The sequence below is a fragment of the Opisthocomus hoazin genome, chromosome 11 (genome assembly GCF_030867145.1).
Source record: "Opisthocomus hoazin isolate bOpiHoa1 chromosome 11, bOpiHoa1.hap1, whole genome shotgun sequence".
Classification (NCBI taxonomy): domain Eukaryota; kingdom Metazoa; phylum Chordata; class Aves; order Opisthocomiformes; family Opisthocomidae; genus Opisthocomus; species Opisthocomus hoazin.
The window spans coordinates 14415862-14436599 of NC_134424.1; the positions used below are offsets into that span (position 1 = coordinate 14415862).

Here is a 20738-nt window from a genome sequence, read left to right on the forward strand (position 1 = left end):
AAACTATTTCTGTTTCTTAGATTGGAGCCTTTTATTTAAACCTCGGTGGTGCCGCAGAGGGTCCAGCAGGGACAGGTAAAACAGAGACCACCAAAGACTTGGCTAAAGCTCTTGCCTTTCAGTGCGTTGTCTTCAACTGCTCTGATGGCCTCAATTACCTGGCAATGGGAAAGGTAAGTAGAAATAAATGTATTCTGTGTTTTATTTTTTAGCATGAAAATTATAGGGTCCCTACTTTGCAGAGACACTTAAATAATTATGGCACCTGTGCTCTGCAGTGCTTGAACACTATACTGGTCTCTACATAAATTTAATTTTCTGTGCTTTACAAAATCCTATTAAGTTGCTAATTAAAACATGAAAGAAACAAGAGTTCACAGGATCAGGAGCTTCTGATCTGGTGCTCTTTAGAACCAAGAAAAGACTGTTATTCAGTGCATCACTGATCTTTGCTCTAAACAGGCTTAGATATTATTATCGTAATTGTATCTTTCATGTAATTAAAATTCCAGCATGATACTCCTAGTTTCTTTTGAATCTTCTAAGCTTCCATTAGTGATATTATTGCTATTTTTCTTCATTTGCAGTTTTTCAAGGGTTTGGCTTCATCAGGTGCGTGGGCGTGTTTTGACGAATTCAATCGCATTGAACTGGAAGTGCTGTCTGTTGTGGCACAGCAGATCCTTTGCATCCAGAGGGCCATACAGATAAAACTAGAAACATTTATTTTTGAAGGAACTGAACTGAAGCTTAACCCCAACTGTTTTGTAGCTATTACTATGAATCCAGGTTATGCAGGACGTTCCGAACTTCCAGATAATCTGAAGGTAAAATAATAAAATACGTGCTTCAGCTTAAGAATGAGTTTTTCAAAAAAATTAAGGGACTGTTGTATTGCTGGTAGTAATTCAGACTGTAGCACCTGGAATATAAACATGTACTTGTACGATTTGCACATACTAAGCCTCTTTTTTTTTCTTTCCCCAAATACTGTATTCTTTTTGAAGGAATTTGAAATATTTTTTATTTTTCTTCTGTCTATTAGTGTTTTTCATTATTATTTTTCCAGGCCAAAGGCTGTAATACTGTAGCCAGGAAACTGGCAAATGTCAAGCTGTGGGTAGATTAGAAGATTTGAAGGCTAACTTTTTTAAGATGGAGGAGTATGTTGGAAAAAATGCTTTAAGATAGTATTTTTACATGGCATTTATTGTAGTCTTATTTAAAAGACGTGTTAGTGAACTACACTTGATGTGTGTAATGAATTTGCTTAGAGTACTTGAATAAATAGAAGCTTTGAGTTGATTGTTTTGACTAGATTAGCTGTTTCGTTGAGGAGGCTTGGATTTAGCAAAGTAATCTGGAGCCTTTTGGAACAGCATTTGTTCCTTAAGACTCAACGTAGCACATGACGTGCGGAAAGCAGACTCCACAATCTGTAAGATTGTAAAGTAGGTATGTTTATTCGGCGCCGGGCAGCACGGGTGGTAGTCCCACCAAAGTCGTGTGCACCGAGCAGCAAAGTGTCTCTTCAATTTATACGATCAAATATTACATATACATTAGATTTCCCAATACACATATACATATGCATCTATCCTCATTGCATATCAAAATCAGTTCCAAGAAATCATTTCCATATTATAATTAGTTCCAAGAAGTAATTTCCAGACTCCTCCCAGCTGCACTTGTGCAGTGCCTCCTAGTGGTGGTCATCGGGGGTCCCAAGATGAAGGCCCATCCTCTTCATCACGGTGTCCGCTGATTGACCTTTGTTTCTGCGCAAACTCAGTTCTCTCCTGGCTCCCATCCATACAGCAGGGTCGGTCTTGACCGGTTCTAGGCGACTCCCAGCCCCTATGAGGAGCCAACCCCTTTGTATGGAGATGCAAGATTGTCTTCTTCAGTTAATTTAGACAATAGATAAGCACTATCAGTTTTTTAAATGCACAGCAACTATTAGGTAATACCACTTCTATTAAAATCCCTTTTAACCCCTTCCTTCACACAATGCTGCTGGGCCAGAGCAAGTTGCCTCAGTTGGAACTATACTGTGAATGCTAACTTAAAGCAGAGCTCATGCAGCGTGAAGAGTATACCAGTTGCACCTTGCTTAAAGATGGGAAATGCATTCTCTCATCTGCCATGTACACCACCTTCCTTTGCTTTCTGCTGTGTTGGATGTATCAGTGTAAGAGGCAGACTGCATCCTTGAGGCAGTGGTGAGGGAAAAGAGCTGGGAGAGACAATGCTTTTTTTTTGCACCAGATTGTACGATCAGATGGATCTTGATGGCAGCTTACTTACATTAGCTTCCTAGTGAGTCGTAAGCCGCAAACATTGGTAATTCTTCTGTTTCATTGGATCCCAAATGTTCTGCAGGCCACTGCCTTCCACTGTAACAGTTTAAAATGATCCACAGCTTACCTCATTGTACTAAACAGTACTTCATTTAAAATGCTGTTACTATTTTCAGTTAGAAATACGGTGATGGGAAGATTACTGATCCATCACATGACATAGTTCTGCATTACTTTCTATTCCTGAATAAATTAATTATTTAAAGATATTTCTTTGGGTATGTGTTTCAGGTTCTTTTCCGAACAGTAGCAATGATGGTTCCTAACTATGCTCTGATAGCAGAAATTTCGCTCTATTCATACGGATTTTTGAATGCGAAGTCACTCTCGGTGAAGATAGTAATGACCTACAGGCTTTGTTCAGAACAGCTTTCCTCTCAGTATCACTATGACTATGGTATGCGAGCAGTGAAAGCTGTGTTGGTGGCTGCTGGGAATCTAAAACTGAAATTTCCCATGGAAGATGAAGATGTATTGGTGAGTTCCTGAGAGAATAATTCTTAAGGAATTTTACAGATGGATGTAGTTCTGAAGGCAGTTCCACCACGTCTTGTCACATTGCTGAGCCGTGTTTCTTAGCTTTGGAAATGGAGATAATAAAATACATGCTGCACTTTCTAGTATGCTGATGATCACACAGTTGTGCTTAACTGCTTATTAAAAGCACCATTTAATTAATTAATCTTTATTACATATTAGATTAATTGCTGAACAGTTTATTCTGTCTTTTTAAGAAGAACAGTAAAATGTATATGTATTCCCTCTAGCTTCTTAGATCAATTAAGGATGTGAACGAGCCCAAGTTTTTGTCACATGACATACCTCTGTTCATGGGTATAACTAGTGATTTATTTCCTGGAATCAAGCTTCCTGATGCAGACTACAATGTAAGTACACTTATAATTTTCCTTGGTCGTAATCGTTGGTTTTTTGTTTTTAAGCAAGTGTAATTAATACAGTAATTTGTGACTTGCTGCCAGATAAGGAAAATTGCTGACTGTTTGCCATGAAACTTAGAGGCAAAGAAAATTCTTGTGTTCCCTTACATCCAGAAGTGTAAGACATCCGGTAGATCAGAAACTGACCTGCAGATTTGCCAAGTTTTAGGGTCTTTGGCTGATTTCTTTCCTAATTTTTGTACATAATTAAGTGAAATTAAACTTTGTGTTTGTATTTTCTTTTGTTTATAACAACCATCAAAGTGTAGCTTCTTTGTAGGAGGATGTTTGGAAAGAAGATGAATGTGTTGGAAAAGACAAAATGGATTAACTGTTTAAAAATGTCCAATAAATCCTAGAGTCTCTTTAAAAGCGTATTTTTCCAAAGCACACTGTTGGGTTCCTGATGGTGATATGCTGTCTCTTCAAGATAAAAATTGTAGTTAACTCCTGTTCCTAGCATATGAAGTACAGAAGTGATTTTTTTTTCTCCAGGGATGTCTGCTATATTCTGATTAATAGTATTTCAATTATTAATTAGTTTGAAAAACTTATTGATGAGCATAAACTGTTCTAATGTAGTCCAAGACAGTATTTGAATTGTAACAATGATAAGATTATGATCTGTTTTGATTTTAGGATTTTCTGGAATGTGCCACCGAATGTTGCATTCGACATAATGTCCAACCTGTAAAAGCTTTTATAGAGAAAATGATCCAGACATATGAAATGATGATTGTTAGACATGGGTAAGATTCTCATTACAGTGTCACAAGCAGTATGTGTTGTAATTTTGGCTTACACTGCAGTGGTTATTTATGTCAAACATAAAAGGTCTTAAGTGTGGCAAAATGTAAATTTCTACTTGTATTGGAACAGTTGGCCACTGATACTGCTTTTACCTGTACCAAAATTCTTGTAAATCTGTATCTGAGGAATTGTACTGCTCTTGATATCGGAGGCAGCCTCACCTGTGTAATGATTTTAGGTGCAGATGTCAGTATGGTGAAGACTTAAGACTGTAAATGTTTGTCAGTATTAAAATATTAGTTATCAGATCTCTGCCATTTTATTCCTAGCTCTTATTACTCAATAGCAACTGTGTGGAGAACATATATACAATATGACATTAGTTGTATGATTGTTAATATTAAGCTCATTAATTAATCTTTTCAATGTGACATTGTTTTAGTCGCATCCCTCTGCTGGGTGACTAAAAAAGTTATTTTGAAATGTGGGCAAAGATCTTTTGATTTGTGTGTGTGTGTGTGTAGTACATGTTCATACTGTTTGTGTTCTTCCAGAACTTTGTTATAAACTCTGTCTAGACTGCAAATAAGCTAGAAAGTAATCTTTGATTCAGCAAATAAAGGAACTAGTGTGGTAGTAAATCTATGTTTTAGAGGGCAACTTGAGTACTGGGGCTGTGCAATCAGATTTGTGTGTGCGAATAAACAGGTTTTGTGTAATTGATGTTTCCTAGATACAAGCCAGATTTAATTGCTCTGCTTTTTGAAAATTAGGTGAAAGTTAGCTTTAAGCATATGAATGATGCTATTGGCCTTCATGTGGTCTGTAAAAGTCTAAATTGCAAGACAAATTTATTAATACCTTTTTTTTCTTTCCCCATCTAACAGCTTTATGCTGGTAGGGGAACCCTTTTCTGGGAAGACCAAAGTTCTACATGTGTTGGCAGATACACTGTCTCTTATGAAAGAGCGTGGTTATGGTGAAGAAGAAAAAGTAATTTTTAGAACTGTGAACCCAAAATCAATCACTATGGGTCAGCTTTTTGGGCAGTTTGATACGGTATCCCATGAGGTAATGTATGTTTTAGAAAAAGTGTATAGTAATTGCCCACCTCTATCTGTTTCTTCCTCTCACCTGCTGTGGCTTTCATGGGGTTTGTATGAGCATGGTTGTGTAAGCGTGTTCTGACTTCAGCTTAACTCATGGTGTTATTCCACAGTTGTTTTCAGGGTCAGGAAAGGCAGTTCACAAGGCTACTGCTTCTGGTTTTTAAGTCCTGATTCCAGACAGCATTTCTTCATCTGTTCCCTGGACTCCAGACAGTCTTTATAGGGCTGTGCTATAAATTAAATTACTGGTCTGGTTTTAAGAAAAAAGCAACAAACAGGCCAGTATGAGTTCAACACTAGGAGCTGATAATCCCGTCTGTTTTTTCTGCTTTGTAGTATTTTTAGTGCTTTCTTTTTTTGTCCTTTTCCTGTATATGTCAGACCTCCATTAGTCTGCATTGTAAACTGTTGAATTCGTATTTAAATTGAACTATGTATACTGTGTCTTACTTTTCATTCCTACATTCTTCTCCTCCAGTGGACAGATGGTATAATTGCTAATACTTTCAGAGAATTTGCATTATCTGAGACTCCTGAACGCAAATGGGTTATCTTTGATGGTCCAATTGATACTCTGTGGATAGAAAGCATGAACACAGTTCTGGATGACAACAGAAAGGTATCAGTCAGTGGAAATAAATGCCTAAATAAAATAATGTGACATTTTGCAAATATTCTATATATAAAACCATAAATGCGAACAACATGCCTGGCATTTGAAAAAAGCAAGTGCAAAGTGACTTTGGTAACAAGTTGTAAGCTTTTTTTTTTTTACTTTGCTTTATTGGAATCATAATCACAGGATCAACTCACTGCTATAAAACATTAAATGTATAGTATTTCCTTGATGTCATATTGTAAGTATGCAACATAAATAACTGAAATTTAAATTTAAAAAAATACATTTAATTATATTTCATGTAAATCCCACAGTTTCAAAACTTGCACAAACTTAGGCACTTACATCTAAAGACAATCGCAAGACAGAGAGTTGTGTTTTCAAAATTAATGACTTCTGAAGTCAAAGTTGTAACCGCACAGGACTTCTGAAAATGGGCCTTAGGAATCTCAAAGTGAATATAAAAATTAGAGACGACATTTCAAGTTTAAGTTCTGGATGATAGTGTGTCAGAATACTCAAACTGCACTTTTATTTTAATAAATAGGAATGGTGAGTCTCCAGCTGGAATGCTTCAGTATTAGCAACAATAGCGGCAGATATCCTTTATCCTTTCTGCTTGCTGTCTTTTCTTTATCCTGTCATACACAGGATTGATAGTTACCTGTAATGAACCTACTGGTAGGATAATGTGGATTACTATGGTTTAAGTGAAAAATTTAGCTAAAGCTTAAAAAGAAATAATTAATGCTCCAAGTGATTAAACATTTTATGGTTGACCTTGCCTTTGGTTATACTTGGTTTTGCTGATTTTCATATACAGCTCCTGTGATAGGAAGCATAATTTATGACTAAATATTTTTTTCCTAATCTTGCTTGTGATTTTTTTATTTTTCATTATTAAAGCTTTGTTTGATGAGTGGGGAAATCATCCAAATGTCCCTTCAGATGAATCTTATTTTTGAAACAATGGATCTTTCACAGGCATCAGTAAGTGTTGTATTTAATGAAAATATAAAACAAAGTTCAATATATTAAATGTATAATAAAATGAAATTACAATTTTTCCTTAGCCTGCTACAGTCAGTCGTTGTGGCATGATTTACTTGGAACCTTCTCAGCTGGGCTGGAGGCCACTTGTTACCTCTTGGTTGAGTAAACTGCCTGAACCGCTTAACTTAAAGGGACATAAAGATCTTCTGCAGGGACTTTTTGATTGGTTAATACCACCAGCATTAAGACTCCGTCAGAAACAGTGCAAGGTATTTTTTGCCTTTTTTTCCTGTAGTAGCTAGGTGGCCATTTCCATTCTGTTACCCAGGGGGAGACTATTATCTCGTGAGAAGCACAATTAGAATATTATGCAGCACCCTCCTGTTGTTTTGAGAAGGGCAACTCTTGGGTCCAGTTTGGAAAGACAAAATGAGAATGTTAGGCAAGACTTGTATTGCAAGTGGATCATAGTTTTCGCCTTGTTCTTTTCAGAAGTGAAATAAGTGTTCAAAGCACTGAGTGGAAAGTCTTCCCAGGATAATTTTGTACATATATTTTGTTGTTGTTGTTGTTGTTATTCTTGAAAATATCATGTTGAATAGGGAAGTACTTTTTTAACTGTTAGGGGAGATGTACATGCAGTTCCTTGCAAACTTTGTGTGATATAGTGCTTAGGCTTTTGCCTCTTGTATTGCTGTAGTTGCTTCTGTGGAGGTTTTTGTTTTAAGCTACATGATTGTAGTGGTCACATGGTAGTCATGAACACGATTAACAAGCTAAATGTCTTGACTTTTCAAGGACAGAGGATGGTAAATGATCTTTTGAATGAAAGTCAGTATAAACCTTGCCTTCTAATATTTGTTCAGAATTAGCTAATTGTGTAATTATTTTAGTATTTTAGCTCCAAAAGAAAAACTAAATGAACACGTAAAGTATAATACCCATCCTTTCGTATCTCTTAGGAACTGGTACCTACAAGCAATACCAATGTTGTAGTAGCTCTTACACGGCTTTTTGAAATGTTGATTTGTCAAACTGTGCAAGAAGATCCCACCAACAGAAACATCCGTGCATGGATTATGGTTGGTTCTTTTGACCTGTAGTAAAATGTACATCTGTTTTTGCATATGCTGGTCTTCAAAAATAATTTGACTCATCAGAACAACTTTAATTTGGGATAAGACACATGTAAAACAATTTTGTTAGCTCCTTGCTCCCTCCCTCCAAACTTTGGAGATGCCCAGATGAGACACGTCTTACAAGTTACAAATATGATTAAATATTTACCTATTTTTCCAATTAACTGAGATAAATAATGTTTTTGTTAAATGTGCTTTTTAACTAACCAAGTAATTAGCCAAAGCAAAGTGTCTTGTTTCCCTTAAAGGAAATAAGTGCTCATGTAATACTGATTGGCTTGTTTGAGCAAGATTTCCTTGGGAAGAGTGTTTTCTGAGAGTTATATTAGTTGTATGCTCTGTCTGACCTTATATGACTATCCTTATAAAAAGTGAAAAAAACAGAATGTAAAAGTATTTATTTAAAATTGAATTAGAAAATTCCTAGATCCTGTTTGTGATAAAACCTCAATCCTGTGGTCTCAGGATTTTCTAATCAGGCTTTTACATGTGATGTAATGCTTTATTCAGTGGCCTTTATTTTTTGTCATACATATATATCCTTAAATAAGGTTCTTTCTTTGCTCTGTCTTTAATCAGATTTCTAAATCTCTTTAGACCAGGGCTATACAAGGGTAACCTGTAACACCTATCCGCTTAACGGTATTTTTCAGAATTATGTTTATTAATCAGACTGTGCAAGATTCATATAATATGTCAACTTTTTAGACCTTTTTGCTCTTGTAGGGTTGCTTTGCCTTTGCCACAATCTGGTCCATTGGTGGAACTTGTGATGGTGACAGCAGGATAATTTTTGATAATTTCTTGAGGGAAACTTTGGCTGGGAAATCTGGAATAAATCCTGTACCAACGAGTGTGGGAAAATGGGAGTGTCCCTTTGAAGAGAAAGGCTTGGTCTATGACTACCTGTATGAGGTATGATTGATTGCTTCTCCGCTGGCTGAGGTAGATTCTTACAGTCGGAAAGGCAGGAAAATATAGACAGATGGATATTGTAACTTTACAAAGATTGTTGGGTGTTGCAGAGTGTTGATGTTGGATCAAATCCTACAGTGCATTTTTAATTTATTTTTCTTTTTTTAATACTAATATGCTGACCAAATTTTTTTAGAAAGTAACAAAATATACACATCAGTTCTATTTATAATGTTGCCACATTATAGTTACTCTGTAGCTAAAGCTAAGCTGACAGACTCAAATCTGGTTTCATATAGAAGGAAGGATGGGGGCTGTCTAGAAGGAAAGCAGGCTGTTGAGCACATAAGCAGTTTGCTCGTATTAGAATTTTGTTTATAGTATCCATTAGAAATGTTGTATTATAATTACACTTTCTAATTTTTACATATGTACTTCTGTTGGGTTTTTGTTTGGCTGAGCAAAATCTTTAAGAAAAAAAAGGAGTCTAAGCTTAGGTAAGTAACACTTTGTTAGTGAGATAAAGCAAACTAAATATATGAACTTCTGAATCATTTAATATTTGTTAAGTTGTTAAAATTCATTATTTTCATTTGTCAGTGGCGTAGTAGACAAAACCTTCCATATGTATAGAAGTAACACCATTCTGTTTTACATCTGTATTTCTTCCTAGCTGAAAGGCAGAGGATGTTGGGTTCATTGGAACAGATTTATTAAAAATATTAATTACAGTGATAAAAATGTGAAGATTCAAGATATTATAGTCCCAACTATGGATACAGTCCGATATACGTATTTGATAGAGCTATTCGTTTCATGTGGAAAGTAAGTTATGTCCCTTCAGTGCCAGTTTCTGAAATATTGTTCATAGGTAGAAATATCCCTTATTCTTTCCATTACTTCAATGGTTTTATCAAGCCCTCAAAGTTTATTTGGTCTGTTAAAAATAGACATTTACTACAAACAGTACACTTTGTTGCCTTAAAGTCTATTTTGGGTTTTTTTAATGAAGCCTTATTATAATCCAGTTTCAGTACGATTGTTCCGATGATGCTGTTACGACAGCCCAAACTTGTTTTATACCCTCTTTCTTCTTTGGTAATGAATTTTTTTTTTTCTTTCTTTAGTCATCTCAAAATCAGTTTTATTAGCTCTGGTCAGATCATATAAGATAATACAAACCAGCCTCAGGTTAAATTTCAAGGCTGAAAGTTTTATGAAATTTAAACTCCTGCAAGACCAATCAGAAGAAATTTTACTTTCGTGTATGTTCATACATACTCCTCCAAAGCCAGTAGAATGAGGGAATGATAAATGTGTCTTTCTCTTTGTCCACTGTGTGTTGTTGGTGGGAGCAAACTAAAATGATGAGAGGGTTATATGAAAAAAAGGATTTTAGTTGCTTCTTAAGGCATGTAATGTTTTCAGAGGTAGAACAAGCAGGGCAACTTCATAAAACCTTTGACTTCTAGTTGCAATCAGTTTATAGTTTGTTAGATTTCTGCTTGCTTTCTTTATGAAGACCGCTGCTTTTAGTGGGACCAACAGGTACTGGGAAATCTGTGTACGTCAAGAACAAGTTAATGAACAACTTGGAAAAGGAGCGCTACTTTCCCTTCTTCATTAATTTTTCAGCTCGAACCAGTGCCAATCAGACCCAGGTTAGTAGAACAGATAATTTATGTTACAAAAAGAGAACATGTATGAATATTTAATCTGTTTTGAATATTCCCATCTGCATCACAGAACATTATTATGGCCAGGCTGGACAAGAGGCGCAAAGGAGTCTTTGGCCCTCCAGTGGGAAAAAAGTGCATTGTCTTTGTAGATGATATGAATATGCCTGCTTTGGAGAAGTATGGTGCACAGCCTCCTATAGAACTTCTAAGACAGTTCTTTGACCATGGATTTTGGTAATTATTTGAAATACAATTGAAATTTTTTTATTATTACATTTGTTGTTATAATTATTTATTCACTTGAATTTTACTTTCAAAACTTTCTTAAAGTGCTTTGTAAATGTTAGGATGGCTTTGGTTTATATAAAAATATGTTATTTAAAGTTGAAGCAACTTCTGTGTTAGTCTTTAAGTGACTTTTCAATTTAGGAACGGATCATCAGATTTGTTTGGGGTTTTTTAGACGGTTTTATTGCTGAACTTCAGCAGTGTTTGTATATATAAATAAATCGTTCCTTTACACCTGGATTTTTTATGTCTGTGTTTTTCATTGTTTTTATTTTTCCAGTGCACTTCCTTGTTTCTTTCCTTTCTTTTCCTCTTCAAAGTGAATTGGTAGTTATATATACATATATATATATATATATGCCATTATATAAAACTTTTGGTTTTACTCATTGCATTGGTTTTTACTGTCATCCAAGATTTTATTAGTCACCACATTTGTTTTTAACAACATTTCAGAATAATTTTGTTAGATAACAATGAAATGAGATCTGGTAATAGGCATGAAGTAAAATAAGCTAAAGATCTTCTCTGCTTTTGAGGTTTTTGGCTCTTCTTAGATTGGAACGGGTGCTCTCTGGAGGTCACCTCCAGCCTGAATTATTCTGTGATTCCAGGCACTTCTCAAATATCTGTTGCTCTTGAATAGAGATAATATATCTTGCTGTATTACAGTTTTAAATAATTATCTCAAAATTTCATGTCCAGTTTTATGTAACCCAGTTTAAGCAAATAATCTTTCTTTCAGACCAGCATATGATGTGATGAGATTAGCTGGCACATAGTTATAAGACTAATTGGTTTTTTGTTTGTTTGTTTTAAAAATACAAAATATATAAAAATATATATACTGTTATATATTACATGCTATACTTTTTATATTCTTAAGTACATATGTATCTAAGCTGTAAAAAATGTTTTATATCCGTAACTATTTAAATGTCACATTGCAATTTGTTTTGAAGGTATGATTTGAAGGATACATCTAAAATTACACTTGTTGATGTACTGCTGCTTGCTGCCATGGGGCCTCCAGGCGGTGGGAGAAATCCTGTTACCCCTCGATTTTTGCGACACTTCAACATTTGCACTATTAATCCTTTTAGCGATGAAACAATGGTCCGCATCTTCTCTACTGTAGTAGCTTTCTACCTACAGACTAGTGAATTTTCTTCTGAGTTCTTCACAGTTGGAAATCAAATTGTCACTGCCACTTTAGAGGTAAGAGGCAAACACTGTGATAGAAGCTGCTTTTGAATTGTTCAGTAAAGTTCCACTGGTTCTGTAATAATGTAATTGATGAAGTAGAGATTTTAGATATTTTGTTCTTTGTTATTTTTAATGTACATCCTCTTCTTACATCTGCTTTGACAAAATTGTCTTAGTTTTTCGTGCTGCAGTAACCTTCTTATTCTAGGAGATTTGTCTTTGAATTTGTGTTAATGTGGGGTCTATGGTACTAGTCCACATAATGTCAAGTAGATGAGACTGGAATCTCTAGACAAAATGAAAATATCAATTGCAACCCTTCCAAAATTCCTTCCAGAGAGACTAAGAATGAAGAAATCACCCCCTCCACTTTTCTCCTTCCCCTCCTAATTTTTATGCTAGTTATGAACACATCACAGCACACTAAGGAAGCCAACGTGAACATGCAGCTTTGTAGAATCTTGACTCCAGTATGACAAAAGGCATCACGTAAGTGTTGTGAAACTGAAAGCCATTAGGCCCAGCTGTATGGAATTTCCAAATGTTTTGTGAAGTTCTATGGTACAGATTTTGGCAAGTATCACATTTGCAGTGTACCATACACCTAAAAAAGGGAATGGCAATTCATGACATTTTTGCAAAGAAGCAGTAAGTTACAGACGCAATATCAACGTATAGCTTTGTTGGCTTATTGTGTAGCAGAAATCAGTAGCAGTGTGAACAAATCTGTTGCCTACTATAAGTATTCATCATGGAAATGCATAAGGTAGCTAATATTTGACCAATGAATAATTCTGACAGAAAATCTGATCAGCTTCAAAGGCAAAATCAAATGGCGAAATTCTCATGGGGGATGTGACTTCCTTCTACTGCAGAACTGAGGCCTTTCTCAGACTTTTCCATTAGTTCTACTTATACCCAAGGACATACTGAAGACTGAATCCATCTCATTCCAAGGACTTGCAGAGCTGGTATTTCAGAAATATCGTTAGATGGTACGTTCAACAGATGAATCACAAAGCTGACTGACTACTGCCACTAGAAATCTTTTTGTAGGTTCAATTAATCCTTCCAAAACAAACAAACAAACAAACAAAAAAGTAATTCGCAAGAAATCCGCAAGTTTTGCTTTAAAGAGAAGAGTAGCAGCTACTAGCAATTTGAGTGCGTTTGACTACATGTACATCTTAGACCAGTTTCAGTGCTGTCTTTTAATACAGTCATGCAGGTACTTCTCATCAGACTGCATCAAAGTTTGTTTGTGCTGTTAGACTCTTACACATTTAGCTGCTAGAGACTGTGTTCTAACATGGATTTTGTCCTGGTAAGAAATACCTTCCAACTCCTAGGGTTAAAGTATGATAGAAGAACTGGGCTTTGGAATTGGCTTTGGACGTGGGACAACAGGTGAAATGTGTACTCAGTGCAATGGATATAGTCAAGCCTGTAAAACTTGATTTTACTGTACTTCTTTTTTTAACAGGTTGACATTTGATAGTTGTCTTCACCTATAAGTATACAGAGACAGATTAAAAGTTTCCTTTGTCAGCATTCACTTCAACGTGGTATTTATGTTCAGTGTAATGAGAAATGACACTATTTCAGTCATATGGCATGAGCTAATGACAGCTGATGCATTCCAAATTAAAGCAAAACATAGACAAAAGACACTTTTCTTGATCTGTCTATTCCTTCAGCATTTTTACTGACTATTTAGTTTTGTGTAATTTGTTTATATACAAACAAGTAGATTCAAACAACTGAAAATCTATGAAGTTACCATTACATATCATTCAATACTTCACTTAAGGAGGATATCATATAATTAAAGGAAGTGAAGAGATCAGAATGATATTCCTGGTCCTACAACAGGTCTTTACAGTTGCTACAATTACTTTTCCAGCTTGCAAATTTAGGTTAGTTCCAGAACTGCATGAGGTGCATCTGATATATTCAGAGGACTTTGAGATCTTTAGACGTTATTAGGATTTATTAAGTGTGAAATGTTTTTCTTGGTGAAATAAAATTTTAAAAGACATTTAAGATTTATTATAATAATATGGTCGGTGTTCTGTTTTGTTGATTTTGTTCTTTTTTGTTGTTATTATCTTAAGGTGTATAAGAAAGCCATCAAAAATCTTTTGCCCACACCAGCCAAATCTCATTATACATTCAACCTGCGTGACTTTTCACGTGTTATCCATGGCTGCTTGCTCATTAAGAGAAAATCAGTTGAAAGCAAACACGTAATGATTCGGCTGTTTGTACATGAGGTATTTCGTGTCTTCTATGACCGTCTAGTGGAAGACAATGATAGAGCCTGGTTGTTCAATTTAATGAAAGATATTGTGAAAGAACATTTCAAAGAAGCATTTGATTCAGTTTTTGCACACCTGAAGCAAGGGAACACAGCTGTGAGTATCGTGTTTAACCTGTTCAAAATAATTCTTTTCATTATAAATTTAGACCTAGAAAGTTTCTCAATCACAGGTGAAATTTTGGATCAAATGTGCTTGAAAATTTGAGTTGAATTTGGAAAAACAGTTTCTTTGGGAAAAAAAAAAGAGTAAAACTGTTTGGAAGGGTTTAACTGTTGTACGTTAATATCGTTTTCAGAAACATTCAATCTACAATGTGGGTGTACTTACTACTTTTCCGTAAAAATATTTTGTGTATCTGACAGTGAAAGAAAAACTTGTTTCTTATTCAGTTAAAAAGTGCAAAATTTTTTCAGATTTACCCAAAAAACCCTGAGTATTTATATCTTACAAATTTTAATTTACCAAGCATAGCGTTTTATTAAGCTCCTATAGATGTCTGCACATAGAAATATAGCATCCAATTAATCAGTAGCTGCATAGAGCAACTTTTCAAAAAAATTCTGTCACTTTTTCTCGGAGATGTAGCAGCACGTGCCGAATGTTTGGGCAATGGGAGATAACAGAAAAAAACAGGTAACTTATAGATCACTGTCACAAAGTAGCTGGGATCTGTGCATAGTACAGTACCTGCAAGGAGAAATACAAGTATCAATACTCTTAAATGGCCTTCCAGTGACCTGATTTACAGGACAAGGAGACATTCCCTTTTTAAATGTGACTGAGTTACTGTGTAGTAAACAGAATTCTGTAATTGTTATGTATTTAAAATGTTGCAGAATCATGTTATACTGTATGCATTGACTTCCTTTTTTCTGTTTTTCTTTTTTCCTTTCCCTGTCATTTAACTGATGTATAGAAGAAATAACTTCGTGGTCTTAGTTGTCCATTTCGTAATATATTGAAAATTGCTAAACATACATCTGTATAAATTTGATGTAATCTGAAGGTCATGATTATGAGATTGTTAATGACTATTTGAGCCAAATGTATTTCAAGAACACATTAAGAAAAAGTATATTGTTTAATATGGGAAATAGAGTATTTTGAAGTGCGTGTTGTCTGTGAGTCAAAATATTTCAGAGTGCTTGTTCTGATGTCTCAAGTATTTGTCTACATCCTCCATTGTTTACTAAAATTACAATGAGGAATATGTTCATTAAATATCAAATTTTACTTCATAATTTGTTGAATATTTACCATAGGTAACTGAAGAAAACATGAGAAGTTTGTTTTTTGGTGACTACATGGTTCCAGAACATGAGGGAGGTGAAAGACTTTATGTTGAAATTCCAAGCATTCAGCTGTTCGGTGATGTTGTGGAGCAGTGTCTGGATGAATATAATCAAATCCACAAAACAAGAATGAACCTTGTAGTTTTCAGGTGCGTACAATCTGTATTAGTAAGACCTCTAAGCAGTAGTTGATAATTGAGTATATCCAATTTTATGGGCTGTTGTTTTTGTATGTCTCCTCCCCTTTATGCATCCACAGAAGTGTCTGTGGTGTTACACCTTTTTGGATGGAAATTAACTGATTTTTCTCTTATGCCTCTGCTTTTTCTATCCAAAAGTGAATAATGATAAGTTTTTCTCCTGAGAGTCTTTGAGTATATTCTTTGGTTGTTATAGAAACATTTCTGTGTAGAAATCAGGTGGGTGCTCTGCTCCTGCTAGGCCTTTGTTACCGGTGAAGATGGACGTCAGTTTTGCCTGCAGCCACTGGACTTTCATTTCACCAAGGACAAGGTTTCTAAGGTTGTGAGGTGCAGGGTGAGATACAGCACAATCGTGGCCGTCCGTCTGCTCTGTTATTATGCAGCATATGCGTGCCCCTCTTTGGGGCACGTACCCAGCTTGGTGCTGCAGCTGATTAGCTGTGAAATTTTAGACTCTGCAGGCTGCTGTTATTACCTTAACTTGTGATCAGGCAGAGCTGTAACTGAGACAGATTAGGAGGTCCCAACTCCTTCCTCCTCCCTATTGCTAGAGAGTACTGCCTCTTCATATTCGCTAGTGTATAACTTGACACATAGATGTTCTGTGAAAGTGATTAAGGGTTAGTTTAAACACTTCTGATAGCAGTGTACTTTAGTCTAGGTCATTTTGACAAGCTGGATTTGTGAGTACCTGCGTATACAGCTATGCTGGGAGCTTGAAGAGCTGGCAGCCTCTGAGCAGAGGCCACTTCCTGAGTGCAGAAGCAATATGCCAGTTACCTCATGGAACTGCAGCCAGGGGAGCACGTCTGACTGTAGCCTCAGAGTCCAATCTCATGGAGAACGTCTGCATTTGACTCCTTTATTTTTCTAACCAATCAAAATGATCAAGAATTCATCTTTTTTGAAATGCTTTAACATTTTTTGAGACCACTTTTAACTGCTGCTCAGCTTACTTTAACTGCCCCATGCCCTGTGCTTAAGCAGGTGATCTCCTGTAGACCTGTTTGCAAATTCTGAGATGAACTGTGTTTGTGTTTTCACAATAGATAGGACTCTCAGTAATGTGCAGATACTGCTTTCTGAAGATGTTGTTCCAATACCTATTTCACACAGAAGTTATAAAAACACTGTCAGAGGCAGAGGAGGGGTTTGTTGATATAACCAGTTTTTCCACAGGTATTCCTTTAAAAAGCATTTAAACTGTTATCCTTGAAGAGAGTTAAAACTGCTAATACTGGTATGATTTAGAAGTAAAGAATTTCTGTTGTTTTTCTTTTTGTTTGACGTCTTTATCCATATAGTGCCCCTGTTCTCATTGCTGCCAATTCCTTTTAGTAGTCATTTGTGATTTAGCTAAATAGTGAGATTTGTATAATAGAAGACTTGTGAGTTTTATTTTATTTTGTCGTGCATACCCACTTGTTTTCTGCCCCCCTCCCACCACCTCCCTGCCTTCAGAAATTTGTTCCGGAGATGCTCCTTCTACACTTATTTCACAGATCTGTAGCTGCACAACTGTGTATGTATTTCTGCCATTCTCATAATCAGCACATTTCAAATATAGGTATACGTTGGAACATTTGTCTCGTATAAGCCGTATTCTGAAGCAGCCAGGGGGTAATGCTTTGTTGGTTGGAATGGGAGGAAGTGGACGTCAGTCTTTGACTCGTCTAGCAGCATTCATGGCAAAAATGTGTGTTTTTCAACCAGAGATTTCTAAGATCTATGGTGCAAATGAGTGGAGAGAAGATCTGAAAGTGAGTATTGATAACCTGTCTGCATTTTGACTTCATTTTGAGGAAGGATGTTTTGGAACGTACAGTAATTTACTTGTCTTGCATTTTCAGAGTCTTCTGAAGAATGCAGGTGTAAAAGGCTTGAAAACTGTATTTATAATCACAGATGCACAAATTAAAGAAGAAAGCTTTTTAGAAGATGTTGACAGTGTCCTGAACACTGGGGAGGTACCCAGTCTTTTTGCAACAAATGAAAAACAAGAAATTATAGAGGTATCTTTAGAAATTCTCTTTAATGTCACCTCCCTTTTAAGCTGTTTTGTCAGTTCAGTGTGAAGTGTGGCTTTTGGATAAATGCACTTAATTCTGTGACTTTTTTTGAGGCCTTATGTAAATCAGCCTGTTATTAGTAAACTTATGGAGCAGCTTATGTTTACTACTAGCTTTAATTCTGACTTGGTGTTCTGTTCACAAACACGTTCAATTGTGCATGTAGGCAACTTTAATTGTTCACAAATACCCTGTGGCCGTATTTATTTTTTGCAGTCTATTGTGCAGAAGAAGTACGTACATCATAATGTTTTCATTGATCAGTTAAGGACAAAGACACTTTTTGAGAAAACACAGCCTGCCTTTGTCAATATACTCTTGCTGTCCAGAGCACTAGGGCATTGTCAGACAGAATTTCATAGTCTTGACATTTCTTCTCAGAGGGAAGTTGGGGAAGGGTGCTCCATGAATTCAAGCTTGGAAGTAAAGACGCAATGTACTCGGGCAATTTTTTAAAAAAATCTAACTGAAATCAGGCTTGAATTTTCAAAATAGCAGTCACCAGTTAGGAGGGAGAAGCATCAATCTTTGTGTACATTGGGTTGGAAACTTACTGTTAGCTAACAATATTTGTAACTATATGCTGTGCTGTCTTTATATCTCTGTGGTATGTTTACTAATAAATTACCTAGGTATGCTTCTAGTTGACATTCAGAGTGGTTCTTAGTACATATACAAATGTTCTTTATTGAAATAGCTATATTACTTGATAAATGTTAATGTATTGTATTTTCTTGAGCTCAAGTTATGGAGCATGTTGATACCTGCATTCCATGTATTTTGCAGAGAAGTTAGATTATAATTCTGATCATCTTTCTCTATTGCTTTTTCATTCTTGCCAGGTATACAATAACAAGATTAAGATAATGTGGCTGTTTTACAATTACACAGTTTGTACAAACATATTCACTTGTTGTGTGCTAGAACTTGGTGGCTATCCATAATATACCAACTGGAGCAAGGTTGTTTTTTACCCGTTTAAATCTGCTCATCAAAATTTTTCCACTTTTACTGTATTGCTACTAAACTGATTTTTGTCATTTATTTTAATTGTGGGATTGTGTAAAGTACGTGCTTTTGTGGAAGAATAATTTGAGCTTTAGGGGTTTGTAGTCATTATTGCATGGATTGTTAATTAATTGAGGACAATACTTTTATGAAGTAGTCTTTCATTTCAAATCTAGAGGTGTTTTCTTGTTTTGAGAGACTGTTGGTTTTGGTGAATGAAGGAATGGAATATGTTTTGATGTATGAAACTTAAAATCTTCTTCTGCAATTAGGTAAACACAGCACATTTTAGTATAATGTTAAAGCTGAAAAAGTTCTTAGTGAGTTAATGTCCTAAATTGTTGTTTAGGAGACTTATCAGGCACTTAAAGCGTAGATTATGAGAAAAACATTTGCTTTTGTGTGAGAGTAGTGATTTGCCTCATCTGTTTGTGTCTCGTAAATCTTCGAGTGACTTAAGATTGATTGTAATTAAGCCTGATAGTTGTATTTATCATTAGAAGGCTTTGGCTCTTTATTTTTTGAGGGAACTAATTATAAGTTTTGATTTTTCAGAATGTGTGTTAACTCTCTGTCTCATCTCAATGTGTCTTATCCATCTGGAACTCATCTTAGGATGGATTTTTAGTTTTTGTTCTAATGTATTCTCAGTTGCTCCAAACAGCAGATGATCATTTCTAGAAAGAGTTGTCAGAGTCACAGATAAATATCATAATCCTGTTCTCAAATAGTTATTACTTGTTCTGTTTTTCTAATTTATTCTACCTGTTTCATTTATAAAAAAAAAATCATGGTGGTGCTGTCATTAACATGATTGCTGTAGGACTTCAGAAGTGCTTAATGAGAAATTATATAACAGTTTTTACCCTATGTATTATTCCTAAGGGTGTTCGTGCAATAGTTCAGGCTGGCAACAAACATGAAGAACTCAGTCTCTTGGCCTTGTTTGCATTTTTTGTGAACTGCTGCAAAGAAAATCTCCATATTGTGCTAGCATTCAGCCCAATTGGAGATGCTTTCCGCAATCGTCTGAGACAGTTTCCCTCACTCATCAACTGCTGTACTATTGATTGGTTCCAGGTATGTGAAAATATTTATATTGTTTCCTCAACAAACTACTTCCATTTTCTACCAATCCGTATTTTCATGTCCCATTAGATTTTCGCTTGTCTTCCGTATAAAAGTACTCTATGTTTTTCAAAACTTTAAAATATCATAGGCATTTTTTGTAATCTTTTGGGAGGTCTTTGGTGTGTAATCTGAGTGTTTCTACAAGTAAACAAACTTAAATTTTGTTGCTACAGATTTTAGGTTTCTGAAGTAGTGAATAGTTGATGATGGTGATTTGTCATTTTACCGTATAACATGTATGTTTTAAAGGACTAGAGAAATCATTTCAATGTGATTGTGAAATGGTCATAATTTCTACAGCCTGGTAAACAGATCGTGCATCGTGAGAATGACTAGCAAATACAAGTTCTGTTGTTTATTAGTAGATTTTTTATAGCAGAATAAAACTTGGAAAATTGCTGTAGTGAATGATCCTTGCTGTAAACAGTGTTACTCTCAATAAAGTGCAGTTAGCTCTATGGCTTGGCCTGGTGCTGATGACAATTAATTTTTCTGCTGAAGGGTGACAGAGACACAGAAGCGTTTGGCTAGAATGGCAATAACTAGCTTTTAACTAGAAGATCAGCCAGGAGTTACCATAAAAGATTGCATGGGTAGTGAACTTGCTGCCTGATCTAAGCCTTGTATCAGTTCATTGTTCCTGAGGCACAGCTGGACTAGTGTGTCTCATTCTGGTGTTTTGAACAGTAAATGTTATTTTTAAAGTATGAACACTACT

General features: G+C 35.6%; 1 protein-coding gene across 5 annotated transcripts in view; it reads left to right on the plus strand.

Annotated features, from left to right (window-relative positions):
• DNAH12 (dynein axonemal heavy chain 12) overlaps positions 1–20738 on the plus strand; it is a 73199-nt gene that overhangs the window by 27732 nt on the left and 24729 nt on the right. For all 5 annotated transcript variants that reach the window (XM_075433093.1, XM_075433092.1, XM_075433095.1 and 2 more), the window contains 20 exons: positions 21–173; positions 588–827; positions 2592–2837; positions 3128–3247; positions 3938–4047; positions 4936–5119; positions 5636–5776; positions 6683–6766; positions 6850–7038; positions 7732–7851; positions 8635–8823; positions 9497–9648; positions 10346–10484; positions 10570–10736; positions 11753–12008; positions 14111–14410; positions 15580–15758; positions 17380–17572; positions 17663–17824; positions 19775–19969. In XM_075433093.1, the coding sequence (XP_075289208.1) occupies positions 21–173; positions 588–827; positions 2592–2837; positions 3128–3247; positions 3938–4047; positions 4936–5119; positions 5636–5776; positions 6683–6766; positions 6850–7038; positions 7732–7851; positions 8635–8823; positions 9497–9648; positions 10346–10484; positions 10570–10736; positions 11753–12008; positions 14111–14410; positions 15580–15758; positions 17380–17572; positions 17663–17824; positions 19775–19969 (3519 nt within the window). The remainder of the gene's footprint in view (positions 1–20; positions 174–587; positions 828–2591; positions 2838–3127; positions 3248–3937; positions 4048–4935; positions 5120–5635; positions 5777–6682; positions 6767–6849; positions 7039–7731; positions 7852–8634; positions 8824–9496; positions 9649–10345; positions 10485–10569; positions 10737–11752; positions 12009–14110; positions 14411–15579; positions 15759–17379; positions 17573–17662; positions 17825–19774; positions 19970–20738) is intronic.